The sequence below is a fragment of the Phasianus colchicus genome, chromosome 20 (genome assembly GCF_987193195.1).
Source record: "Phasianus colchicus chromosome 20, bPhaCol1.hap1.1, whole genome shotgun sequence".
NCBI lineage: Eukaryota > Metazoa > Chordata > Aves > Galliformes > Phasianidae > Phasianus > Phasianus colchicus.
In genome coordinates, this window is record NC_143455.1 from 4,747,036 (window position 1) to 4,774,636 (window position 27,601).

General features: G+C 48.7%; 1 protein-coding gene across 4 annotated transcripts; it reads left to right on the top strand.

Annotated features, from left to right (window-relative positions):
• The first annotated feature begins 3,426 nt into the window (after nt 1–3,426).
• PRPSAP1 (phosphoribosyl pyrophosphate synthetase associated protein 1) lies at nt 3,427–27,490 on the top strand. Of its 4 annotated transcripts, none has more exons than XM_090122154.1 (13): nt 3,941–4,072; nt 6,755–6,869; nt 8,933–9,254; nt 11,694–11,746; nt 13,176–13,242; nt 14,183–14,264; nt 16,627–16,799; nt 17,176–17,291; nt 18,320–18,375; nt 18,632–18,777; nt 24,596–24,666; nt 25,337–25,483; nt 26,116–27,490. In XM_090122154.1, exons 7-13 carry the CDS (start codon nt 16,646–16,648, stop codon nt 26,272–26,274), a joined length of 849 nt encoding a protein of 282 aa, XP_089978280.1. In that variant the 5' UTR covers nt 3,941–4,072; nt 6,755–6,869; nt 8,933–9,254; nt 11,694–11,746; nt 13,176–13,242; nt 14,183–14,264; nt 16,627–16,645; the 3' UTR covers nt 26,275–27,490. The 4 variants fall into 4 exon arrangements, with proteins under 4 accessions (XP_031454962.1, XP_031454961.2, XP_089978280.1 ...); XM_090122153.1 differs by having other exon boundaries at nt 17,176–17,296; nt 26,116–27,195; XM_031599102.2 differs by lacking the exons at nt 6,755–6,869; nt 8,933–9,254; nt 14,183–14,264 and adding an exon at nt 3,427–3,578 and having other exon boundaries at nt 3,961–4,072; nt 26,116–27,195.
• The last annotated feature ends 111 nt before the right edge of the window (nt 27,491–27,601 follow it).

Consider the following 27,601-nt stretch of genomic DNA (forward strand, 5'->3'; position numbering starts at 1 on the left):
GGCCGGCACGCACCGGGAGCGCCGCCCGCCGCTGCTCGCTGCTGACACCCGGCGCGCTGCTCGGCAATGGCAGGAGGCGGCCCCATTTAACACCCCCACCCCCACCCCCCCCGACACACGCACACCCCGCTGTCCGGCCCGGCTTCGGGTTCCCCGAGGGCTGCCTTACGAGGGGCGGGGAAGGGGGAAGAGGGCGGATCCCAGGGATCCCGGCTTTGGGTGCGGGATGTCCCGGCACGGCCCCCGCCGTCCTGTGCCTGCAGGTGCCCTCTGCCCCGTGGGTGCCCCGTGGGTGCCCTCCGCCCTGGGCTGCTGTGCTGGCAGTCACAGACCGATAACCACAAGCACAGATGCCGCAACCCCAGCCCGGATCCCACAATCCCAAGTACAAACCCTCGTGATCCAGTGTAGACCCCATAACCCCAAGCCCAGACCCCATAACCCCAAGTGACCCAAAGCCCCGTGACCCAGCATAGAGCCATAACCCTGAGCACAAACCCCATAATCCAGCACAGACCCACAACCCTAAGCCCAGACTCCTGTAACCCAGCACAGATTCACAACCCTAAGCCCAGACTCCCACAACCCAGCCCAGACTCCACAACCCAAAGCTCAGCCCCACAACCCAGCCCAGACCCCATAACCCAGCACAGAACCCACAACCCCAAGCTCAGACCCGATAACCTTGAACAAAGAGCCAAACCCAGCGCAGACCCCATAACTCCCAGCACGAGGGCACAATACTCTTCCCACTTCCAGCAGCCTTCTCACCCTAATGCCCACTGAAACCCACCCTATAGATTCAGAGAAGATGGAGGACGAACACCCAGACGGGCACACGGCAAAGCTGAACGGGTTTTGCTTTATCGGGATAACTAAAAACAGAGGAGCCCCACAGCGGGCTCTGATGCTCCGCACTTTCCAAGGAGATTCCTGCTTAAAGGCAGAACGGGGCGGAACGCCCCTTTTGTGGGGCGGGGGGGATGCGGATCCCGAGAGCCGTGCGGTGCTGGGGGAAGGGTGGGCTGTGCCGTGGGTCAGAGCTCACAGCCCGCACGGTGTCGGTGCAGGAAGCAGCCGCACGCTGCCAGCCTTCCTGGTGACTAACAAACGTTGTATTTCCGCTCAGCACGGGACGTGGAGGGAGGAAATGAGAACGCTTGCTGGCAGGTGGGAGTGTCTGGTGCTTCGGTGGGAGTCAGCACCCTGCTGTGCTGTAGGGTGGGGGAACGGGGTTCCGTGTGCCAGCCCCTGTCCTGCCCACGTGCCATTGGGAAGCGGCACATCTCCCCTCGTTGCCGATTCCACACCATCCCGCACAGACACCACTTGTCTGCCCCCAGACACATGGCTTGGTACAGAAATCACTTCCATCGCAGCTCAGTGCTGATTGGGGTTATCTTAATGACAGGAACCTCAACGCGCTCCCTTGCACGGGAGGATCTCAGTGCTTGGGAATCTGTAGGCATTGGGTTCATCCCGACCCACCTGGAGGTGGTCCCCATCACCACACACTTCTCACAGTGTATCCCCCTGCCATGCAGACATCAGCTCAGGCACCCCCTACTCCCTGCTGGAGGGCTGTGGGATGTTCTGCTTGGGGAAACTGAGACAGGAGAAGCAGACAAGATTTGCCCAGATCTATGCAAGAATCTGAGGATTATACATGCAGTTAAAGACATCTCTGCTCTGTGCTGTCCCCGGTCTCTTCCTGCTCCCGTGCAGTGAGTGAGATGGTTTTCCTTAGGGAAAAAATGCAGAGCAGAGCCAGATCCCCACTGCCCCCACCACTGCTCCCCCCTGCGGTGTAAGGCATGATGTGGAGCTCTGCCTGCCTGCACAGAGCCTGTGGGAGCTGTGTGCAGTGGGAGCTGTGTGCAGTGGGAGCTGTGTGCAGTGGGAGCTGCAGCCATTTGTGTCCCAGATGCTCCTGATGCCTGCTCAGCCTGCATTGGTTTCTTTCAGCACGACACGAGTCTCAAGGTGGAGCCAGAAATAGCAGTGATGTGCTGCACTGGGGCTGGCCAGGCTGCAGGTCTTGGCAGGAGGACAGGTGCTGGTGCTGCAATGGGAAGCTTTGAGCAGGGGATGAACCAAGCTGGGGACACCAGGGGCAGGCATAGAGCAGGAGGGGATGGAATCACACGAGGTTTGGGGCTGCAGGAGCCGGGCTTGGGGCTACCAGCTTTGCTGCAGGACACCGGGAAATTCTTGTGACTTTGTAGGGACAGCACCTGGATTGAAAAGCTGTACTGGAGACCAGAGCTCGGCCCAGGAGGGCTCTCAGCCTTTGGGACCTTGGCAGCTCTTCAATCCCAGTAGGAATCCCCATGCATTTCACAGGAGGCTCACACATCACCCTGGCAAGGCTGCGAGCTGAGCTCATTCCCACAGCTGACGACTTACACAGAAATATTTCTGAGATCACCTCCCTGTGCTCCCACACACCCCACCAAGCACAGCCCAGCACCGGAGCAATGGAATCCAAGTGTGGCTGCTCCATCTCCCCGCTCTCCCCCAGATGCAGGGCTGTGGCAGCGCTTCCACCACTTCCCAGCAGCGGTTTCCTGCAGTGAGATGAGCAAAGGCATATTTGGGAGCTGACTCAGAGGCTGCAATGGGAACCACCTGGGGGACGGCAGGGTCAGCTGCTCCCACGGTAAGCACTGCGTGGCTTTCAGCAACGCCCAGGACCCCCCAGAATTGCCCATTTCCCCCCCCCAGCTCTTCTCAGGACCCTCCCAGCCCCACTCAGGGCCACCCAGCATTGCTCAGAACACACCAGCACTGCCCATTCTCCCCCAGAACCCCCTCAGCCCTGCTCAGGATGTCCTCAGCACAGCCTATTCTCACCCAGCACATCTCAGGACCCCCAGCATTGCCCATTCCCCCCCCAGCACACCTCAAGATGCCCCAAGCACCACTCAGAGCCATCCAGCATCGTTTGGGACCCCCCAGCATCGCCCATCTTCCCCCAGAACATCTCAGGACCCCCCCAGCACATCTCAGGACCCCCCCAGCATTGCCCATTCCCCCCCAGCACATCTCAGGACCCCCCAGCACTGTGTTTGCTGCCTTTTCACCCCTCTGGAGCTGCCCTGTGCCCAGAGCAGGCCTGCAGTCAGCACGTCCCCGTGTGGGGCTGAAGCAGGAGGGCCTCAGGGGGAGTGCAGGAGGCTGAAGGGGATCATAGAGCAGGGACGGGCCGTGCTGGGCTAAAACACGGATGGAGGACCAGCAAGGGGCTGAGGGGGGCTTGCTGAAGGGTCTTGCTGAGTTGTGGGGCCGCATCGAGATACTGAAGAGTGAAACCCCGCCCTTCTGCGGCCGCTCCCTCAGGCGGCACAAGGAGTGCGGAGGACCCAGCGCCGCGCCCCGCCTTCCCGGCTATAGAGTGCGCGTAGAGCGCCCTCACACCGCTTCCGCCGGCCATCTTGGGTGCGGGCAGTGAAGTTGCCGCAGCTCTCTGGCTGCACCTCGCGCTGTTTGGAGAAGCGGCGGAACGCCGCACCGCATCTGCGAAACGGGCGTGAAGCCCGAAGAGCTCGCGTCGTGTTTACCCTCCTCCTCCACCACAGGTACCGGCTCCGTTCGAGCCGTAGTAGCGAATACCCCTCGCACCGTTGTGGGGGCAAAGCGCGGCGGCGGTGCCCTCACCCAAGATGGCGGCGGGCCGGGGGCGGGCTCTCCCTCAGTCCCTCTCCCCCTCTCCCTCAATGCCCGCGCAGAAAATGGCGGCGGAGCGGAGCGGGACCCCGCGCACAGCGCCCCCCGGCCGCCCCTCAGCCCGCAGCACGAGCCGCGCGGTGCGGATAGCCCGCTTGGCGCCGCGGGGCGGCAGGCCGGCTTCTCTCCTCCTCCTTCCCACCCCTCGGGGGGCGGCGATAGCGGCGGGGAGGAAGAAAAGGATGCCACGGAAGCCGCCGTTGCCTTACAAATCTGTTTTTCCTCCTTTCCGAGCTGCCAAGGGGCTGCATGACGCCGCGGCGATGAACGCGGCCAGGAGCGGCTATCGGGTTTTCTCGGCTAATTCCACGGCGGCCTGCACCGAGCTGGCCAAGCGCATCACCGAGTAAGTGAGCCCGGAGCCGGCGGGCGGCCGAGCAGCTGCGGGACGGGGAGACTCGGTGCGATCCGCCCGTCCGGAGCCTTCGTCCAGCCGCGGAGCCGGTGTTTGTTTGGGCGGGGAGGCGGTGTGAGGCTGCGCCGGTCGCTGAGGGCGGCGGGGAGCCGTGGGGTTGGGCTGAGGGGTTTCTCGGCTCACGGCTTTTCCATCAGAGCGACGTGCGTTCGGAGCGCGCGGCCCCAGCCTGCGGCGGGTCGGTCGGTGGAAATGGGCAGCGTGTGCTGGCGAGGAGGAGTTGAGGGGTAGAAGCGTGTCTGTTTTTTTTCCAGGCCGTTGCTTTCGCCTTGGCTCGGTAGGAGTTGACGTGCTGGGCCCTGCTCCGTTTGTAACAACGCTGCCTGTAATGCAGCTGAGAGCTGGATTCCCACGGTTGGGTTGGTTCACAGAATCACAGAATGGCCAGGGTTGGAAGGGACCTCAAGGATCATGAATCTCCAACCCCCTGCTACATGCAGGGCCTCCAACCTTCCCACCTAATGCTAGACCAGGCTGCCCAGGGCCCCATCCAACCTGGCCCTGAACACCTCCAGGGCTGGACGGGGCATCCACAGCCTCTCTGGGCAGCTGTTCCAGCACCTCACCGCTCTCTCTGTAAAGAATTTCCCCCTGACGTCCAACATAAATCTTCCTTCCCTCAACTTCAAGCCATTTCCCCTTGTCCTGCTGTTATCAACCCTTTCAAACATTCCCCTCCTCTTTGTAGGCTCCCTTTAGGTACTGAAATGCTGCAATGATTCACCCTGCAGCCTTCTTTTCTCCAGGCTGAACAAGCCCAGCTCCCTCAGCCTGTCTTCATATGGGAGGTGCTCCAGTCCCCTGATGGTCTTCGTGTCCCTCCTCTGGACCCTCTCCAACAGCTCCCTGTCTTTTTTGTACTGGGGGCTCCACACTTGGATGCAGTACTGCAGATGGGGCCTCACAAGAGCAGAGTAGAGGGGAACAATCACCTCCCTGTTCCTGCTGGCCACCCCTCTGCTGATGGAGCCCAGGATCCCATTTGCCTTCTGAGCCACAAGGGCACACTGCTGGCTCATGTTAAGTTTTTCATCCATCAGGACCCCCAGGTCCTTCTCCACAGGGCTGCTCTCAAGGACCGCTCCTTCCAGTCTGTATGAATGCTTGGGATTCCCCCGGCCCAAGTGCAAAACTCTGCACTTTGCCGTGTTGAACCTCATCAGGTTCACCCGGGCCCACCTTTCTAGCCTCTCGAGGTCCCAGTCCCTGCTGAAGGGGCTTTTCTAGGAAGCAGGAATGTGTTTTTTTTGTTTTTGTTTGTTTTTTTTGTAGGTTGCTATTTTAAAGCTGGACATGTGCTTCCTTTCTGCTTTTGGTCAGATACAGCTGCTCCCAAAATTAAGAGGCCTTTATGCTTGTTGCTCTGGTGTGGAGGATAGCATCCTTACCACTGTCAAAGCAGCTGTCTGCTTCCTGCTCGTAGGGAGTGCTCAAACTGGAGGTAGTGCTGAATACTGATAGTGCTGCTGCCTTAAACTGCGAGAATATCTTGCTGCTTCTCCAGCTGGCTCAATAAACAGCACATTCAGTCTGTAGCACAGGTAATCTGCACAAAGCTGACTGTGCTGTTTGGCAGGGATCACTGGTGTTGATGGGACATGTTGGATAATAGTGACAAGCTCCTTTTATGTGAGGTGAGGAGGCAAATCCTTGTGCTTGGCAAGGTGTTATTGGTTCATAGGTGGGTTTGTTCTTTTGTTGTTGTTGTTTTTGCTGTATTTGGTCAGTTTTATATCATTTTCCCTTCACTGTTAAAACTCTGAGATCTGTGTAAATACGTATTTTTAAAAAAGAAAACATTTTTGCTGCAATAGATGGGACGTGGGAAGGCCTGTCCTGTTGCGTCAATGCGGGATGTAACAGAAGTCCCCTGGGGATAGGGGACGAGCTCCAAGTTCTCAGGACAGAAAGAGCAGAGAGGCAATCTTTATTCTCCGTTCTCTGTCTCAAAAATAACTCGCTTTCCTCTAAAGATGTAATGTGAAAAGACGCAGAGCAGGCTTCCTCAGGCTGTGGCACACAGCTGGCTGCGTGATGTCCTCTGTTTGCACTCACTTTTCCCTGGCAGCTAGTGAGTTATACGTGAGGTTTTAAGTGTCTGGAATTCCTCCCAGCCATAGGGAAGCACAGGTGCTCCCAGGTGTGGACCCCTGCAGGTCTTTCAGTGATGCTCTGAGGCTGAACAGCAGCAGAATCCAGAGTGGCCTCCTGGCTGTGCTTCATGATCTAAACTTCTGATAGAGGCAAGATGGGCTCCTTGCCTTGGCCCTACCAGTGGTGAGGGTGCTGGATGCTTGAGCAGAGGTATGAGCACATGAGTGTGTTGCACAGCTACTGCTTCAAGTGGGACTTAAATCCTTACTGTCTGTAAAATGAGGACAGTTATCACTCAGATGGAAGTGTCAGAGGTCACCTGTGAGAGGAGCTTTGTTGGAGACAAATGTAAAACCTGCAACTTTGAATAATGTGGATTTGTCCACAATAAAAAAAAATAAAGTCTCCTGGAAACTCAATGGTATTTCTCAGCCTCTCATGCTGTAGTTTTGTACTGACTTCCCTTAAGAGCTCAGGAGCTGTTTCAACACGTTTGTAATGCATCCCTTGTTTTTTCAGGTTGCAAAAGATGTGCGACTGCTGGCTTTGGCTTCCCACTGTGTCCCTTCCCAGCACGTACTTTGCTGGGGAGGTCAGTTGCACCTTTTAATAGAGTTGGAGCAGTCCTGTAAGGGTGAGTCTGTCATCTAATATTGTGCGTTCTTTTAAAAGTTAGTTTTTTAAATGACCTTCAGTGCAAATAGTAAAAGAACTTTAAAATAACACACAATATTAGGAGTTGGGCTGGTTGTAGGATGAGGGCTAAAGGCTTGCTTCAGGTTTCGTTTTGAGCTTTTGTTTCTGTTAGTTTATGCCAGGAAGAGGAGCTGGTGCTGACTCATGGGAGCCAAACGCTTTGTGAGAATTCTAATAACTTCTTAGAGTCAGGATGACTGAAACATAAATAAACCCTGTGTTTTCCCCAATCTTGTAAATTGATTGGGACTCTTTGTTTAATCCTTTCCCTGAAGGAAGGAAAACTCCTGCTGTAATTAGGATGCTTGGCATCTGATTACAAGCTGCATCTGCTAGGAAGAAAGATAATTTCTGTGAATAGTTCTTATCTCTGATGGACCTTGTGCCCTGCTGGGGAGGGAGAGGGAGGTCTTACCAGCATGGAGTCTGTAACAGATGAATTTAGATCTCCCTCTAGCTGCAGTGTTTGGCACACAGGGTCTAACTACTGCATTCCACTTGCTGCTTGGTGTTTTTGGGTTGGAGTGGATCTGATGATTGAAGCTTGCTGATGTGTCCCCACTGCTCCTGCAGGCCTGTGTTGTTTAATGACGTGGTGTCATACACTCCTTGCAGGCACTGAATATTCTACACATGCATTTGTTTGCAGCACAAAATATGCTGGTGGTCTAAAGGTGAAGGCAATACTGTAAACCTAAACAAAGCAGATTAATGAGGAAAAGATGGAGACCTTTATTCTGATCTTTGGTCACAGAGCTCTGTATGCAGCAGTGAAACAAGTGCAGTGCTTTCTGAGGCAGAGCTGAAGGCAAATCCTGCTTCTGGAAGAGATGATGTGTTAGGAGGAGTTGCAGTAACCTTTTTTGGCTGAAGGAAGGAGCGTTTTTGTTGGGATGGAAGAGAGGTGATATCATCCTGCTCTCTGTCTCCAGACTCTGCTCTTACTGTCTGGGAAGAGCTGGATTATGATCCAGCATCAGGAGAGGAGCTGGCACCAACTCCTTTCTGTATTGGACACGGAAGCACTCGCTGAGACAGGAAACTGGTAGATATGACAAGGTAACATTGCACCAAAGGTTTTGTTTAGGCAGAGGGAAATGAACAGCCGGTCAGACAGTGTGGTTGGAGGGAGTTAGAGATGGGAACAGTGCTGGAGTAGGGGCATTGGTGAGCATGGAGTTGGGCTTTGAGGTTATCTGTGTGACTGAGGCATTAACACAGCTGGGCAGACTGTGTGTTAGCTCTTTGTGCTGACTGGTGCCAGGTGTAGGGGCTGCTCAATCTACAGAAACACACAAGTAAGAGCAGGGCAAAATCTATGCTGTGTGCATGGCTTTTGCAGTGGCTGGAACAAATGATGCACGTGCTGTGTACAAGTGGCAGATGATAGCATAAACTGTTCCAGAATCCACTTGTGCTGTGTGGATTGAGAGAGGTAAGAGAGGCTAAAAATGGTTATAAGGTTTCAGAGCAGATTGCTGTGTATCCAGAACAGTGCTTTGTTTCCTTCCCTGGTCCTTGAGGGAAGAGGTTAGGAAATACAATCCAGAATTGCTGCTGTGTTAGCTGGGCAAGTTGTCTGTGATCCTTAAGGATTTGCTTCAGTTTGAAACAAAACACTGCAAGTGAATTTACATCTTGTGTTTTGATTCATCAAGTCTCTTTAATTGATTGTCCTTTGTCTCAGGAGCCTGGTGCTGTGGTTTCTGACCTCCTTCAGAGGAGCACTTTAAAGGCTGATATAGAAGCTGCAATCCTGCAGTGTGTCGCTTCCTTATTGAACTACAAATGGCTTCTGGGCTGTTCACATTTAAACTGCATTGAACACAAGTCTTACAGTCACTTTTGTATCCACAGCTTAATATCCTCTTGGCACCTGCTGAGACTTTAGGAAGTTAGATCATAGCAAGGGATATTACAAATCAATATACATTTTTTACTAATTGTGTTGAGTAAATATTTTTTAAAGCCATAAAAAGAGATTTTTCTCTTGCGTTCCAGCAGGTCCCAGAGGAACTGAGTCAGTGGCAGAGCTGGTCCAAGGACTGCAGGGCAGCAGGGAGTGAAGCTTTGCCTTTTAGGAGCTGTGAGTCCCTGCATAGTGAAATCCTGAATGGAAACAGCATTAAAATCTTGAAGAGGCGGAGCAGCCTGGAGCAGCAGCATCTTTTCACAGGGCTTGGTGGGCTGTACACAGCACATCCTACTTCTGAAGACTGCTGTTTTTAAAGGCAAAGCCAACACCAAACCAAGTTCCCATCTCTGGGGTGGAGAAGTGAGCTTTCAGAAGTGTGCTTGTGAGCCAGCAGACATCAGAGCACAAGTGAGATTTCTGCAAACAGCGTGAGATCAGCCTGACCATTTTCCAATCTTAAATACTTGAGTATCAGCAAAAGGTTCTCTAGCCAACTACTGCACCATGTCATAGTGCTTTTACTGATGGACCTTACTTTGCTTGAAGACCTGTTGTAGCTACGGTGTCTGAAATATTCTTTTTGGTAGAACAAGCTATAACTTTCTGCTGCTTTGAGTGCCCTGAGCGATGGTGGTGGCTTTCCCTAGTGAAGATCTGCCTGTGTCTGTGGTCACCTCGATCTGGTGGTTCTGACAGCCCTTGTTCATAGGGCTGTGCTCATGCAGCCACGTGCAGTTTTTGCTGTCGGTTTAATTCCTCTGTTGCCTAAAGCAGTGAGCACACTTGTGAACCTCTGCAAGGAGGCAATTTAGAGGGCACGGAGCTGGGAATGGATGTGAAAAAGGGAGAGGTGATGGGAAGTGGAAGCTGTTCTTTGGTCTCTTACCACAGTAAGAGGCTGTTTGGTGGTGCAGGGTGTGCTCTGCCCTTGGCTTCCTTGTCAATCTTCCTTTTGACCTAAGTCCCATGCAATTTGCTGCTTTACAGCAGGAGCTGCAGGGACAGCCCTCCACTTTTAGTAGCCTGGACTAAGTCTAGTTTTTATCAGACTCCTCCCTAGGCTGAAGTCTCTGATTGTGCAAAGCCTTCTGCATCAGATAGAATGAAAGGTGTGCCCCGAGTAAACACACCTCAGCTTGGAGCACTTTGGAACTGCCTGTTGGTCCTTTTGCTGTGTCTGCAGCTCAGATCATCACAGAACGCTGCAGGCAGGGTTGATATATGACCTTATGGACAGTTTTATCTCATATCCTTCCCATTGCTGCCTCTCTTGTTTATTTGCAGTCAACAGTTGGAGCAGACATTTTATTTATTATCTGGTCAGAGCAATCTGCTACTGCTTGTGCCAGTTGGCAGCTGCTTGCTGTCTCTTCTGCTGTTATCTGCACCCAGCTTTGATAAGCTGAGCTGTTTCCTGAGTCCCTCTTTCCATCAGGAAGCAAACGTGCCATTCCTATTTCTTGCTTCAGCAGCACAGAAGCTGCATTGCTGTTGTGCTGTCTGAAATGAGGAGCGCAGGGCTTTTGTTTCTTCTCCAGCATGGTTGGGATCTTTCCAGCTACATCCTCACCAAGTGTCACAAACACTGAGCGTGCCACCACTGGGGGGTGTTTTGCAGAGGTGTTTCCAGCTGGATGGTTCCTGCAGCTTTCCCTCCTGTCATGAGCTGCAGGGCTGACTAAGGGCATCTGCATGTTCTGCTTAATAGAGGATTTTTCCAGCAGTGCAGTGAAGTCAGTGAAGTCAGTGCCTCCAAAGGGAGCTTGTGAGACGTGCTGTGTGGTCATGGAGGAACGAGTGAATCATTCAGTGTTTACCCACACACTGATTTGTTTTGTGTTTGATTGTCCAGCTTGTTTCAACTTGGATTCATTAGCAGTGATTGGGCTGCACCTTAATGTTTGCAAATGGGTCACTCTTAACAGAAGGACTGCAGGATCCCAAGGGGCAACAGGGAGTGTCTGGCAGGTCTGTGTGCAGACTTCACCTTCACACAGAGTTGGTCCTGGAGATCCTGGGGCTTGGCTTTGTGTTCCTGCTGCTTTCCACAGCATGGGGCAGGTGAGAGAAGCTGTAGTAGAGGTCTGGGTGGACTTCTTGCTCTGGACTGCACAGCACCTGCATGTGCTGCAGTGGGTTCCTGACCTGGGCTGGGTCTGCAGGTAACCACCCACATACAGAATTTACTCACCAGCCTCAGTCTTGGCAAAACATGCTGCCAAACATGTGCACCAAGTGCTTTGTAACCAGTGCAGCAAGCATGTTGTGTTGGAGTTTCTGTTGTCACTGCTGTCCTGGTCTCATCGCTTTCTAGGACAGCTTCTGGCTGAGGTTCCCAGCCTGGGAGCTCACAGCTGAGTCCAGAAGCCACTGGTTGGTCAGCAATATGCTGGTGTTGAACGCACCTGTCTCTAAATAGGTATTAATGCATTACTTGTCAGCAGGGTTAAATACAGAGTGTCCCCTGAGGATATAGTTGGGACTATAGAGTGTTTTAAAATTCTCTTCAAAATGAATCATTATTATAAAACAAATGCATTTAAGCAAAATAAAAGAGGGCTGCTCCTGCTGCTCAGGTGGAACCTGGGCCCAACCAGTGCTGCTGCCCAAGGGTCAGCGACTGGCATGGATGGAAAGCAGTCACACAGGACGTGTGTTCAGGCAGCTGAACCCGTGAGTGCATGCCTATATGAATGGGGAAGCTGTGTTGCTCTGCAGCTCAGCTGCTACATTTGGGTCCTCATTAGGCAGTACTTTGCTTTGTCAGTGTGCAGACAGGTGGGCTCGTCTGCTCTGCCTGGTGATCTGCTCAGTGCTTCCAGTTTTAATTTCCTTTTCTCTCTCCAGGCGTCTTGGTGCTGAGTTGGGGAAATCTGTAGTGTACCAGGAAACCAATGGAGGTAAGAGAACTTTTTAGTACTTGCAAGCCTGTTCTGGGCTCATTTTAGCCATACATCTGTTGGCCAAACCTGCCTGGTAAGTGCAGTGATTCATCTGTGATGTTACTGCTGCTCCTGGCAGTGCTGAACTTCTGTGTTTAACCTTAGTTGAACCAAATAAGTGTGTTCCTTGATTTCCCATATGACTTTGTTTCCTGCCTGTCAGCTGTCTCATCTGACATAGATTCATCCCTCAGCTGTTAGCTGCTGCAAAATACATGCTGTTGTGCTTAGGAAACTGTCTTCTAGGTTGAAGTAATGGCCTTCTTTCTAAATGTCTGCCTTTCAAAATTTAAGTCATTCCCTACTCCTAGTCCTCCCCTTACTGCAGGCAGGTTATGGGCCACCTGTTTCTCTTTCAAGAGAGCAGGTGTGTGGCTGTGCTGGAGGCTGTGCTTCCAGAAGGTTGTTTTCATCCCTTTAAGTGTAGCAAGTGCCCATTTTCAGATATCCTTGCTGGGCTGAAACGCAAGGATGCTGACTGCCGGGAACAAGCAGGCGGTGCGTAAACTTCTGTAGCTGTGTGTGGCTATGATGGGATTGTCTGTTCATGCTACTGAGAGTTTCCTGCCCTCTGGGGTTAGTTTTAAATCAGGCTGCTTGCTTCGGGGCCTGAAATCGTTCCTCACCACTGCACAGCAGATCATTCTCCTTTCATCAGAGTCCCTGAAGGCTGCTGCAGATGTCTGGACGATTAGATCCTGAATTCTCTGGCTTGGTAGATCTCTTTCCTTATCCCTGCCCTCTGGCTCACAACTGTGTGGGTGATGAGTGGCTAAGGAGGGCCCCTTGGAAAACCTGGTGTCAACCTGGTGGGCTGTGCTGAGCTGTTCCAGGTTCTTGCTTTGAGTGAAGGCTATAGGAAGTAATTTCAGCAGACTCAGATTTCCTGCTCATGTCAGTGTTGAAATATCTTCTCCTTAGTAGTGAAGATGGGGAGACCTCTTTGTGAGCACTGCTGCTGGTGTGGTAGGCTCTCCAGCCTGCACAGAGCTGGCCCTGTAAGCTGCAAATGAGCCAGGTTAACCTCCTGGTACTACTAGGGGATGTTCTTTGCATGGTTCATTGTTACCTAGTGAATGTGGTACTGATAGCTTTCAGCATAGAGCACAGAGAAATGAAAAGGATCTCTCATTAGGAGTTAAGTAATGGTAACAACATTTTAGCCTAGTTTTGCATAGTAAATATAGCTAACTCACCAGTATGTGATGCCAGCTCCTTGCTTCCCAGGGCTTTTGGAAAATCCACTTAGCTCCCCTTGTATGCATGGTGTAAATGTGTGCATGTGGGGAAAAGGAGCAGTTCCTACTGTCTTCTCTGTGGGCCAAGTTTCCTTTTCACTGGAAATATGACATTTGGGAATAAAACTGTGGTTTTTCATCCTTTCCAGAAACAAGAGTTGAAATAAAAGAATCTGTCCGGGGACAGGACATCTTCATTATACAGACAATCCCCAGGTAAGGGATGTATGACTTAATGTCATGACAGTGATGTGCTTTTGATTTCTGGTTCAGCTGATGGCCCTGGTTGGCTTGCTAGCCATTAGCTGGCATGCCAGTGTCTCTATCCAGTATTGTTGTTGCTTTGACTTAATTTAAGACACAACATAGTGTAAAGCTGTTAAAAATTCCAGAGGATCATTTGCACCATGGTGAGCTGAGAAGCTTCCCATCAAATAGCATGTGTGTCACCTGAGGCAAGTACAAGTATGATGGATGGGTCTAAATGAAACATCCCTGGTCTGTGAGGTGCTGTCCTTGTAGGATCAGTTCCTTGGTGATTTTTGACTGGTATTTTCATTTCAGGATGTGTAATTTCCTCTGCCTCAGTTACCTAGCAGCAGAAACAGCAATGAACATCAGTGGTGGCTCTTGTTACAAGCTGGATTGCTCTTCCTCTTTCACTATAGTGATGTAAAACTCAGATGGAAACCCTCAGCTTCCCTTCTCTACTCTTGCAGTTCTTAATGATGATATGCTGTTTTCAGAGATGAGGTATTGGTACCAGGCAAGAATAAAAGTATTCATGCTGTGATAGCATTCTCCAAGCTACCAAATTCTGCTCAGCTTTTGGAGATCACAAGGTATAATAAGTACCAGAATTCAAGCAGCTAGTGAAATAACCTGGAAACCAATATTCTCCCAGCTTGCTTAAGAAGTACAGTCCACTGAGAATTCAAGTTCATTTCCTCTTTGTAATGCTTGGCCTGTTTCTAAAGAAAACAGTAGGACTACAAGGTCAGCTTGCTCTCTCCTGGAGTGCCTCTTGGAGGCTGAGACACTTTCCTAGAGCTCCTCTCTCTTGAGAGATTATTTTTTTTTCTTGAGTGTTTCCTCCCCCAGGGAGCAGCTAAATCTCCATGAGATGAGAACCCGCTGATGCAGGATTGTGTTTCAGGTGAATGGTGCCATTCTGACCTCCCTGGGGAGAGAGTTCTCTGAAATAACTTGTAACTGAGAGCTTTGTAAACATGAGACAGGTAAGGTAAGAGAGATAACAGTCTAACAATGATTTTTGGGAGGGGAAAACCTCTTCTGCCCTCAAATTGTCAATCCCTTTGTTTTTCTGTAAACTGAACTGAGTGTTTCCAGGTCAGAGAATGGGTCCTTTTAGCAAAAATGCTCAACTCCTCCAGATGACAAGCCACTGTTGTACAGACAAGTCATCTGTTATTCTTAAGCTGCAGCTGTGCCTCGCTGCATTGCTTGAGAGGACATGTTCAAGGACGTCTCCATTTTGCAGAGGGTTTTGGGAAGCTTTTAAATAGAGTAAAATCAACAGTTTTGGATAACCTGAAAGTAGGACTTCCATGCTTATTAGCAGTTTGAAAAGCAAGCAAAATAGTAGGAATTACTAAGAAGGGAATAGAGAGGGGAAATAGCCTTGTTATGCTGCAGTGTGAATCCACAGTCTGCAGCTGAAGTGCACAGAGAGAACAGAAAGACCCAAATATTTGATACAAACTCCCTGTCCAAAATGAATATTGCAGAAGTAAAGTAGTTACAGTGACAGGTATCATTTGAGGCTGCTAGTGAGTGGGTTTGCATTTGTTTGAGGAAAAAATAAATAGCTTAGTGCTGTTTAGGCAAAAATAAGTAGCTTAGTACTGAGCAAGGGAAGGTAAGGGGGAAAATCTGCTAGAGATATTTGGATTTGAGTGGCCTGGAACAAGTCATAGAGGCTCTGCTCTATGAGAACAAGGAGGTGCCAGGTTCAAAACATACCAAAGAGGGGTGGTACTTTCCATTATGAATTGTTTAACCTCAGAATCTCCTTCCTGCGTAGTGTTGCCTGTACCAAGAGTGTGTCATATCAAAAAGCTGCTAGACAGATTGGTGGTGGTAGAGATGGGGAATATGTTGTGGACTATTAGGGACACAAAGAGCATTGACATTTTTCCTCCAGCACTCCCTGCTCTGGCACGTGGGATTATTGCTACCAGGATCCCACAACAGCACCAGGGCTGCTGGTACCTCTTGAAATGAGGGCAACATCTTACAAAACTCTGTTTTCTGGTCCTTCTGTTTTGTTTTAAAGTAACTTGAGAAGTGATAATAAAAGTATTGGATTTCAGGGATGACCTTCAAACAGGCTTAAAATTGGCCACTGTGTTTTTATACTGTACTGATAGCAGAATCTTTTTCTCCTTTCCCAGCCACCCTGGCACAACTGAAACAGCAAAGGGAAGAAGTGGTTCTTTGTTAGCTTGCTGTCCTATGTGGCAAGGGTTATGTTTTATGTAATTCTTGGCTGGATGCTTCGGGGCCAACAGAGCTTTCTTGTGTGTGAGCAGCATTGTGCATGAGGGCTGCCAGAGCCAGCAGGAGAATAAAGAGACACAGAGCACGCAGAGATGAGGGGATGCAAATGGAGGTTAATTCCCAAAGGAATGGGGAGCAGTGGAGAAATGGAAGGAGTTACTGATTTGTGATGTGTCGCACACGAGGAGGAAGAAGTGTCTGAGATCTTGGGGTAGCCAGGAGCTACCACATCTGGAGGATAACAGTCTTCAAGCAGTGTGTGGGTAACTTCCAGAAAGCTCTGCAGGGCATGAGGATGCTCTGTGCTGCTCACTGCTCTGCTGCACAGCCAGGTCAGCTTCTGCTTCCTTACCTTGTGGCTCTGCAGCACTGCCCTCCTGCCCTGGAGATGTTGTTTGGGGCAGCTGGAAAACACAAGCAAGGGTGGATTCTTCAGTTTCCAAATGATCTGGGGTTGCTCTGTGATAATGCAGACAATGTGTGGAATTTGGGCTTCCCTTGGTGTTGGTTATAAGGAATTAAAAGGGCTTGGCCAATATTTTTTTTTTTTCCCTTTCCAAAATGAATTCAGATGGAGATTAATGCACTCCTACCACACTGGTCATCGTGGTGAAGCTAACTGAAGATAGAGTTCTGTGTGTATTCCTTCTTATGATCTATATTTTCTGCTTATGTCACTTTTTTGTTCTCTTTCCAAATAAAGATGGTTGGGGTTTGTAGTGCTGCTGTTACTTTAATCACGAGATAAGTTGGTGGGGGGAAAAAAAAAAAGGATTTTTTTGTTGTGGTGATGGAGGAAATCATCATACACCTCATCTCAGGATACAAAAACCAAATGCTGTTCCACAGCTTTTATGCTGGAGTCAAATTCTGTGCATACTGCAGCTGATTGCAGTGTGCTGTGGCACAACAGAAGGAGCTGTGGGATTACAATGTAGGTCTGGCATGCAGTAGCATAAAGTAGAACACAATTTATGTGAAAGCTCGGTGAGGAGAAAGGGGTATGGGAGTACTATGAGAGAGAATTGCATTGGGGAAACAAAACCTGCTAATGTTTGGGATGATTTTGAAATCTCATAGGGATGTAAATACTGCTGTGATGGAGCTGCTGATAATGGCTTATGCACTGAAGACTTCCTGTGCCAGGAACATCATTGGAGTCATCCCCTACTTCCCCTACAGCAAACAGAGCAAAATGAGGAAGAGAGGCTCCATCGTCTGCAAGCTGCTGGCATCCATGCTTGCCAAGGCAGGTGAGTGCTGTGAGCATCCAGGGGGTGCCGTCCTTCTGTTCTCCCATCAGATGTGCAGATGTGCTGCCAAACCTGTGAGCTCCTTTCTGGGAGATAGTTTTCCTCAGTTTATTCTTATTTCTTGAACTCATGGCTGGGGAAGTGGCCTGGAAGTGTCACGTTGAAATGCATTGTCAGTCTGGTGCTGTGACTCCTGTTTCATTCATACAGTTCTTATCACATCTTTGAAACTTCATGTTACCTTGTTAAGCTTATTTTAACACATGGCACGCTGGTCTGACTAATAATGGAAGCACTCTGCAAAGTGGAGGTGTTTAAGGAACTCCAGCCACGTGGGAGTTGTCTCAATGAATTATTTTTTTTGTTCTTTTCTTAGGTTTAACACACATTATCACTATGGATCTTCATCAAAAGGAAATTCAAGGCTTCTTCAGCTTCCCTGTAGACAACCTGAGAGCATCCCCTTTCTTGATTCAGTACATACAGGAAGAAGTGAGGTTACTCTAGTTCTGTATATATCCACTTGTCTTAATGCAGTAGCAGAGTTGAGGTGCTGCTTATGCAGAGGTTGTGCTGTCAGGCTAGATTAACTGTTTTGTTCAATTTTATTCTTGATTGTATTTTTTCTTAGGGAATACTTCTTGCATGTTTCTCAAGGAAGTGGGGAAAATGTTATGTTAAATTAGATTGTGTGATTGTACTTGAATAGAAATCGAGTTCTTGACCATAAACAAAAGAGGAACTTGAGCCCTTAACTGAAATTCATTGCTCTCGATGGAGCTAGTGCCATTTGAGAGATGCTATCTGTGCTCCTGCCACTAATCACCTCTTAAATCCTGTTAAACTGTCTTTCCTCGCCCTTTGTTCTGCCTTGGATGTCTGACTGATCTGAATTATTGATACACTTTATCTTGGGCTGTGCTCAGGAATGCTGAGCATGGGGGACCTGGGGGTGGAGGTTTAACCTTCCAAATGCACCAGATTATGACATGGTGGTGTGGTGAGAGCAGTGCTTCTCCATGTGGGGGAGCCCTGGCTTTGGACCTGCAGTGGGCCCATATCTGGTGCAATTCACTGTTTAACCACCCCCTTGCTCATTTTGAACACAAAACTAACACCTGCTCTGTGCAAGCTGAAGCCTTTGCTCCCAGAGCCTGTTGCTAAACCTTCCCTTTCCTGTGCTATGCCCTGCACCTCAGGCAGCTGCTCTTAGCACTGCAGGTGATCCCATAGCTTGTGGATGGCAGTAGTGAATGGAGGCACTTAACTGCAGTCTTGTACAAAGTAGGACCTGTGAAAAGATTACATCATATGTGGTCTTGCCAGTGTTAAACCTATTTGTATTGTGTTTTGCATAGAATATGCAGTGCTTGTGTTGAGAAGGAGTGCAATTGCTTTGCAATTCTTCTTACCACGGAATGAAGATTTGGGGGTGGGGGAAGCTGTTCTAAAGCTACCTGTCAAATCAGTTATGCATTCTCAAGAAGATCTTTACTTAAATAGTTTTTTATCACATCCAGATTCCAGATTATAGAAACGCAGTTATTGTGGCCAAGTCTCCTGATGCAGCTAAAAGGTAAATAGATTCTTTACTAGCTGGTTAAAAATAGCTCAGAAAAAATCTGGGCTGATGAGGAATATAGTAGGGGGGAAATATGGGAGGGCGTGCAAACAAATCACCAATCTGATCCAAGAGGCTTTTGTTTCTTAAAACCACTGTACAGCCTTTGTTTGTCTGGTTGAGAGGGAGAGTTCTGGGGGAGTTCTGCTTCAATGAGCTGAGAAGCTGCAGCAGCCCAACATCTTCCTGACACGCTGTGCTTGTCCCACAGGGCTCAGTCTTATGCTGAGAGGCTGCGGCTGGGGCTGGCAGTGATCCACGGGGAGGCTCAGTGCACAGAGCAAGACATGGATGATGGACGTCACTCCCCTCCCATGGTCAAAAATGCAACTGTGCATCCTGGTCTGGAGCTGCCATGTAAGATTGAGCTTCTCTGCTTATCCTTGAGGGGAAAAAAAGAGGCTCTAAGGTATAATCAACCTAAGGACAGCTGGATGAGCAGATTTTTTCTCATGGAAAGGTTGATGTTAGCAAATTGCTGGAGGAGGTACAGGGAGAAGTCCTTGTTTAACTCCTACTTGCCATGCAGAGCACCAGGATTGCTCCTGTTGGCTCTGACCAGTCAGCTGTGTCAGACTGACAAACTTCTGCTAGAAGCTTGCAGAATAATGAAGAACTCATTAAAATCAGAAAAGAAGTGCAAAAGTGGAACTAACAAGGGAACAGACATTGAGACAGGCTGCTGTCCCCATCTTGGAGGGATGGGTTGGCCTTTGCTTTCCCCTCTTGCTCCAGCCATCATTACTGCTGGAGGCTTTCTTTATCTTGAGAACCACACAGTCACCTTGCAGTATCTGTTTTGACATACTTTTGGTACTTGTGTGGCTAGTGTGAGTAGGTTCTCAGGGAGCATTGTTGAACTGATTCCTTTGCTCTTGCTATCAATTGATAAGCTGCTGACTTGAGAGCATAGTGCAAAGAAAACAGCAGGAAGTGTATTCTGGGAAAAGTGGTCCTATTAGCATTGCTTGTATTCTTGCAACAGCAGCAGTCAAACAATAATACAGTCAGAATCCAGCTCCTGTTTGGAAGGATTTTAGTTTTCTAGGTAAATGGTGATAGGACAGAAATGCTGGGGGCAGTGAATGAGGCTGGGAACTGACTGTGGGAAATGCAGCATGCTGCTGTGTGTGATAAAGAGCTATCTATCAGGCAGCCCAGCTTGATTATACTGGTTGTGGCTAGGGCTACTGATAAGCAACTCCTCTTGTCTTTTGAAGTCTGGGGAGAACATCCAACCAGTTTGAGGACAAGCCAGGGAGGAGGAAGGCGAGTAAGACTGCAGGCATTTTACATTAGCCCAGTCCTGCTTGCCGTAATGAAATCAGTTAAACAAAGCTTATGTTGCTGGTGAAACTCCTCCTGGGCCTTGGGGGACAGGTGGGGTTTGGCAGTGATGTTTGGAACTTCATCTTGCTTGTCTCCTTTCTGATAGGAGATTTCTTCATGCACTTGCAGCAAAGCAGGAATTTGCATGGTTGCACTTGGCCTTTTGCTTCTTGTCCTACTCTGAAGGGGATTCCATCCTCCAGAGTGTCACATCTGTCTGCTGTCAGGGAATTGATGCAACTGTGTCTTTATTTCCAGCAGTGTCACTTGAAGGAATCTCAGCTGTGGAAGCTGGTGCTGCTGGACAGCCCCATCAGTGTCAGCTCATGCAGAAATTTGCCTTTGTCCAACTCAGTTATGATTTCAGTGGGAGAATGTTTTCAGTCCTCAGCTATCCAAACAAACTAATTAGCTGTGTACCACCACTATTCATCTCCTGCAGAAGCTCTGCACTTGACTAATGACCTGAGGCACACATGTCAGACAATCAATCTGTAGCTCGGTAGCTGTCTGTCATGGAAGCAGGAGTGCAAGCTTGTCCAAAACTCTCTGAAGAAAGCTGTTTTTTATCTCCTGTTTTCTAATCTTACCAGGTGCCTGGTTTTGAGTGTGAGCTGGGCTCTGCTACTGGAGCTGCAGGATGCTGAGGCAGAACCTGTCTGAGGGCAGTCTGTAAACTGCTGCTGGATCCTACCTGTCTTTTATCCTCTGCCACCCATCTGTTACCTGTATGGCAGGATTGAGGATGGCAGTGCTGTGAATCTGTTAAACCTCCCTTCCTGTCTGATTCAATTGTTGGAAAGGTGGCTTCCCACCTCAAGTGGCACATTAAACAAAACCCTTGATCAGCTCTTCCTGTGTTATACCATCACCAGCAATCTCAGTGTCACAAGGTTTGATGGCAGAGTAAAACATGGCTTGGCTATGTGTGTGTTTGTGGAACTGGCCAAAAAAAACCTCTGGCTGCCAAACCAGTCAGTCTGCAGGTCTGCCTGGCTCAGGTGTCACAAACACTTGGGAAGTGGCAGTGCTCCTGGAGGGGTTGCTGAGACTGAGGGCCCCTCTGTGGGCTGCATGGATGTTGGTGTGGAGCATCCTCCCTCTCTCGTCTCCACAGTTTGGGGTCCCCAGGGGCACTGTCACAGCCAGAAATGAGGTAAAACCCAAGGCTGGGAGCAGTCCCAGAGCAGCTATGCTTTCTGCAATTCCTTGTGGGCTTTCTAGTGAGTTGGCTGGGCTCCTGCAGCTGGCACACACCTCTCCTCCCTGTCCTAATAGCAATCACATGCTTTTAATTAATAATTGTTATGCAGCATCGTGGCTTATTTATTGTCCTGAGAGTGTGACCCGATGTGATGCTCTGATCAGGTGGCATGTGGAGCTATTGCAGGAATGCCAGAGGTGTTTCCAGACACACTTCCTCAAGTGCTGTGCTGAAGTGGCAGCAGGAGCTCCAAGTGTTTGTCACTCAAATATCAGAAACCAGAGCCTTTGAGGCAGGATGGCACTCTGAGTTGTCCTCTTTGATCATGCACTGTGTGTCTTGGGGCTGTGCTGCAACAAATGTGGAAACTTTGCATCCTCATCTTAAAGAAAAGGTGCACAGTACCATCTGTTAATTTGTTTCAGTGGGTTGGAAATTTGGTACTTTCTTCACAGAGCCAGTGGTCAACTTCAGACCCAGAGCCCAGCAAGCTGCTGTGACAGAAGAGAGTTGGGTGGGAGAACTGGGATGATTCTGGGTCTGCTCCCACATTCTCCCTCCATCTCTTTTCCACGTTCTGGCTGGGGTGCAGGAATGTCACCTGTCCTTCCAGCTCTGTCTGTGTAACAGTTTTGGAGGAGCCTTTTGTTCCCAGGCTCTGTGGTCGATGCACTGTTATTTTATCCAGTGATTATTGCTTTAATACATGTGCTGATAACGTTCAGCTCCAAACAGAAGTTCTTTTAGCATTCCTTAACCCATTTTTGACTGCTTAATTGAAGTAATGGGTTTAAGCACCTGGGAATTGTGCTACTTCATGCCATGATCATCTCACCTTCAACACGTGGTGCTTGGTGTGTATCACTCACAGCAGGGTGATGGTGCAGGTTAGGCTGATGGGCTTAATTCCCCAGCACCCCCATGTTCTTTAAATCCTTGTGCTGTAAAAATGATGGTTGTTTTCTCTTGTATTCCTAAAGCTATCAGTACAGCAAGCATCTGTTCTGACTTTCCAGGAAAAAATAGCATCACTTTTGACCTAAACTCACGATAATCAAAGGGTTTTGTGTTTGGGAAGAGGCTGTTCTTCACTATTTGGAACTATTTTTCAAGCCACCTTCTTGTATCAGCTCTGATGGGCACACACACATAATGTCAAAAGATTTGGAAGAAAAAGAAGTGGCCACAATAACCCTTGCATACACTCTCATCATGTTGCAGTGATCAAAGTTCTCTTGCAATTTGATGTGGTTGGTTGTGGGTGGATCTTGGCTTGCAATTTTTTTCTTTTCTTTGCAGAGAAAATTGAACAAGAAAAAGGGAGAACCTCTCTTTAGGATCCGGGTAGGTCGACACGTTGCCTACCATACTTTAAAAATAAAGCAAACTTGAAATACAGCCTTTAAAAGCAGACAAAAGATGTGAAGCACTGCTAATGTTGCTAGCTGCTTGGTTGGCCTTTGAGCATAGCAAGGAATGTATTTGCTTCCTTTATGGAATGGGAGGGTGCAGGTTTGCTGAAACTTCTGTGATTGCCAGTAAAACAGTGCTGAATTTCAGTTCCCTATATCCATTAACTGTGGCTGAGAGTTTTCCCTGTGCTGGCTCTTGTAAACAGAGCTGGCACTCCTCTGGGTGCACATGCAGGATGGAATGGCAGCCAGATGTAATCCTTTTGATTTTTTTCATAGCTCCCACCTGGAGTTTTGTTAATAACTAATCTGAGCAGGTAGGTAGTGCCTGTAATTGAAATTTATGGTCTGCTTATCTCTTCTGAAGCTTAATCCGAGTTTATTACAAGTTCTTCTCCTCCTCCTCATAAGAATATTTTCCCTTCAGGATTTAGACGTGACTTTGCATTTGATAAGAGACTCAAAAATAACAATGCAGAGGAATGTGCACTCCAAAGAGCAGTTAACCCTTAAGCTCTGGGTAGTTGGGGTGTTGTTTTGATTCATACTGCTTTGCAGTAACATTCCTCTGGACACAGCAGAGTGATTGGGTGCCTTTTATACAGTTCTGATAGGCATAAGGGAAACCAGTGAGCAGAGTACGTTGTGTACATGAAGCATAGCACTGCACATGAGTCCTTGGAGCTGTGGTCCTCATAACTGCTTTCATCACATCCCTCAGTGTGACTCACCCTGCTGTGCATGGACTGTGAGTGTTCCCAGGCACTGATGAGCTGTGGGAAGAGTACTGGATCAGCCTGCTGTGCAGGATGGGGAGTTTCGTGTAGGATTCTGACCCAGGAGGGGAGAAATCAGTGCTCAGACAAGGCTTTGTGATGGGCAGCAGCTCGTGTCTCAGGTGTGAATTATTGCATAGAAGTAGATTGTCTTATGATAGATAGCAAAATGTTTTTCCTAGGTCTAAAACTCCTCTGGATTCAAGAAACAATTGTGGCCAGAGTACTTGCAGGCCCAGAGTTCACGAAGAGGAATGTGCTTGGTGGGACACTTTGCTGCATTCCTTGTAGATAACACAAAGGCTGGGGGGTGCAGGCCCATGGGTGTTACAAAATGTGAGGTGTTCTTTGCTGCAGTGGTTAGATCAGCCCAGATTATCACCTGATGAAACTTTCATACCCACCACTGTGTCCTTCCCATGCTGTGAGTTTTTCTGCAGTGTTTACTGCATACACAAGCACCCTCTGGCAAGTGAGAGGCATGGAGTATATTGATAGCACGTCCCCATCCAGTACTGGAGCTGATCCCTGGCTGGCAGGAGTCTGAAGGCCATGTCACATCTGAACAGTGCTTCCTAGTTTGTACCTCCTTCCTTTTATTTTCCATGCTGCTGCTGAAGGTTTTTCAGGATGAAGGATAAAGGCTGTTCCATGTGTAGTTTTCTTGCATGAGCCTTGTCTGTGCAAAAGTAGAGTCAGGAAAGTGTGGAACCTTATTTCCTGGTCCATCTCTTCACTGTGTGTCAGCATAGCTCATCAACATATATTTCTGTTTCCACTTACTGGATGCATTGTGATTGTAGAACCGAGTTGGAACTGGATGTTATCCTGCTCTTTCTGTTAACTCACTTTAAAATATTCAGCAGATTCTGCTGCTGAAAGCTGCCTGAAGTTTCCTTTGCCTGTGCAGGTGTTGGTAAGGTGCTTCTATTATCTGAAAGATCCTTGCATGTTTGGTGATACCAGAGAAAGCAAGAAAGCTGCTGTCTGAGTCAAATCCTTGAGACAAATCAGTGAGCCCAGCCAGTGAAAAATGGAGCATTATAAACCATGTGCCCTTTGAGAAGTGTTGGGCAGAGAAGCCCATTTGTTGTTCCCATTCATGAGGCTCCTTTCCTCAGGTTCTGTTTTGGAGCACAGGCAGTCACTGCCATTACCCATAAGTGAGGTCTGTGTTGCAGCACTCTTGCACAAGGGTCTGCTAGATGTTTGGAACTGCTTTTGTAACAGAGATCAATAATTGGTCCCTGCAGAAACTGTGAGTTTCATCTTCAAGCAGCAGTGCTATTTATTTAAAGAGAAAGGCAGTGGTTAAAGCAGTGGTTACCCACTTTGGTGGGAATCAGGATGATGTAAAGCACATGTCTGTGCACCACTGTAAGACTCTCTGCTAAGTGAGGCTGTTGCAGTCTGATTCAAGGCTAACTGACTTCTTTTGTTTCTTTCTTCTTTAGTGATGATGGCCAAGGAGAAACCACCAATAACTGTGGTTGGAGACGTTGGAGGAAGAATTGCCATCATTGTGGTACGAGCATGATGGAGAGGAGTGGGTGGGGATGGTTTGCTTTCAGCATGTTTCCTTGAGCTGCACTGTCCCAGAGGATAGGAGGGACTGCTGGTGTGTGATGGGAATGTGATTGTTGCCATTTCTTTCTCTGGTTTTGCTGTTGGCTTTGGTTTCCTTCTTTATTCTCAACTTTCTGTTGAGAACTGTTCACAGTGCAGCCTTGGAAAACCCCAAATCATCTTGTTCCCTTGAATCTGCAAATATCAACATCTGCAAGTCTTCAACAAATCTAGGATATGTGAAGAGATCTCCTAAAGGATTTAAAACAAACAAAAAACCTTGCTGAGTTTCTCATACATCCCGTGCCATGCTGCTGTGTAACAATTATCATGCAGCTACTATAGCAAGGAAAAAATAACCTTGCTCAAGATAAGCTCTGTTCTGCTTATGTGTGCTGGGACTGTATTGTTTCCAAAACACAATATTGGTGGTGTTCAAAAGGATCTGTAAATGTGGTCCGTGGTATTCAGGCTTTGGTTTTGCATCTAAACAGCGGCTGAAATAGCCTGAGGATTATTATTTTTTTTTTTCTTTGTTCATGGGCAAAGCCACAATACCTTGCAGATCCATTTCTGCACTGCAGGCGTGATAAGCTTCTGGGTTTGATGCTGTTTCTGTTTCTTCTCAGGATGACATCATTGATGATGTGGAAAGCTTTGTAGCTGCTGCAGAGATCCTGAAAGAGCGTGGAGCCTACAAGATCTTTGTGATGGCCACTCATGGGCTCCTGTCTGCAGATGCACCCCGTCTCATAGAGGAATCTTCCATTGATGAGGTGGGTATCAATTTGAACTGCAGAGGAAGGCTTGTTTTTGGTGTCTGGATTGATTTAAGGCACTAAGAAATAGAAACTGAGGTTCTACCCCTGCCAATTAGCTGGTACCTGTGAAGTGATCACATGGGATGCTTTCATTTCTGGTTCTTCATAGAGAACTGTGTGATTAATAAATGTTCAGGTCAGGTTTGTGTCTCTGCATATGCATGTGGATGAGTCATCCCTGCCTGGGCATTTCCCTCAGCACAGCTGGCTGTGTGTGACTGCTTTCTCACAGTGCAGGCCTTCTGCCTCTCTCTTTTCCCCAACTGGTGCTGGGCCAATGGGTGCCTTGTGAGAAAAACAATTTGGACCTGAACCTCAGTGACAAAATATGTCAGAGCCTGTGCTCTGAATGGGCCCATCCACCTGTGTGGTGGTAGCTGTCATAGAGCGCTGGTCACAGTTGTCCTCTGAACAGATGGGCTGTCACTTGGGGGGCACCATTTAATTTAATTGCTAATCCACATGGATTCCTCAGCCTGTGAAGCTGCAGGTGTGCACTGCTCCTGCAGCCAAGCTGGGATAGCAGCTCAGTGAGAACGAAGGATCAGCAACACAGCTGATGGTCTTTTCTTTCTGGCACTCCATAGGTGGTGGTGACCAACACAGTTCCTCATGAGGTACAGAAGCTGCAGTGCCCCAAGATAAAGACTGTGGATATCAGCTTGATTCTCTCTGAAGCCATCCGACGAATCCACAACGGGGAGTCCATGGCCTATCTCTTCCGCAACATCACTGTTGATGACTAGACCTGACCCTGCCCCTGTCCTGGCTTCCACAGGAGAAGGAAAAATGCATGAAAAGGCAATACCATAAATTATAGGCATAACACAACCGTTTATTCTTGTAGGAAGGGTGAGAGTTCTCAGGGTCTTGAGCCATGAGATCCAATAGAAAAAGATCAACCTGACCAGCACTTTACAGTTGAACAGAAAAGGCCACTGGCAGTGGGGAGGGTTTACAACTTAGAGAGAAATGGAGAAATGAGGAAGGTTTGAATTTTTAAACTCCTTTTTTTTTTAATTTTTTTTTAGCGTTATCTCTTGCTCTGAAGGGTGGGGGGGAGAAGAAAAGTGAGAAAAGAATAGCTGTCAGTTTCTGAGAAAGGAATAGAGAGCACTCGTTGCTGCAAGAGGAAGCAACATTTGGGTTTCTGTTTCTGACTGTGGCTTGCCTGAGAAAGCACAGAAAGGAACATACTGAGGCTGCTGGGCTGCACCACTCACTGCTGGCAGAGCAGAGTGCCAGCTGAGCACCCTCTGATCTCTTGCATGGCATACTGAGTGCTTTGATCAGATCCAAGTTAACAGAACAGCCAGAAAGGGCAGCTCAGGTCATATCACTGCAGGGCTGCTTGGGTCCCTGTGACTGGGCACTGGGAACAAACTCACATGTACCTCCCAGCAGGGCAAGGGGTGCTGGGCCATTTCATTTTGTGAGCCTTGGGTCATTATTGTGCTTCAGTGGAAAGTCATGTGAGGCTGTGGGTCATCACTTGAACACTTGTCTGCACTGCAAAACCAGGCATGATTCCTGGAGCTGCCTGAAGTTACTGAATGAGGGCAGAATCTTCTCGGGGAGGGGGTTGGAACAGCATCTGCCTCCAGCACAGCTGAGCTCTCTGAAACAATAACACTCAACCTGCAATAAAAAGCATAGGATTTCTCATTTTTTGGTGTGTGCAGTGACCCCTTTGCCCTCTGAACAGCTGCTGTGTCTGAACCATGAGGCTTTTGCTGTAAGTAGGCTCTCTCAGCAGCTTCTAGCCTTCTTCCATAGGGAAGCAGGACTTGCTACTGGCTCCTTTCTTGAGTGACACAAATCCTTGGCTGGAGGGGATGCTGGAGAAAGCAGTGTGCTGTGCTTGTGGAGAGCTTCGTCTCCACGTTGATACAAGGATAAATTCCCAAACTGTGATCTTCCCCCTTAATGAAGCAAATAAACGTGCTCCCATAAAACCTGTAATACTTTCTAGCTTGGTGGTGTGATGAACAAACCCTGCAGCAGGCAGCGTGCTGGTGGAGTGCTGTCTCTCCTGTTGGAGTTTCACTCATTCTTCTGTGTCAGGGACTGGAA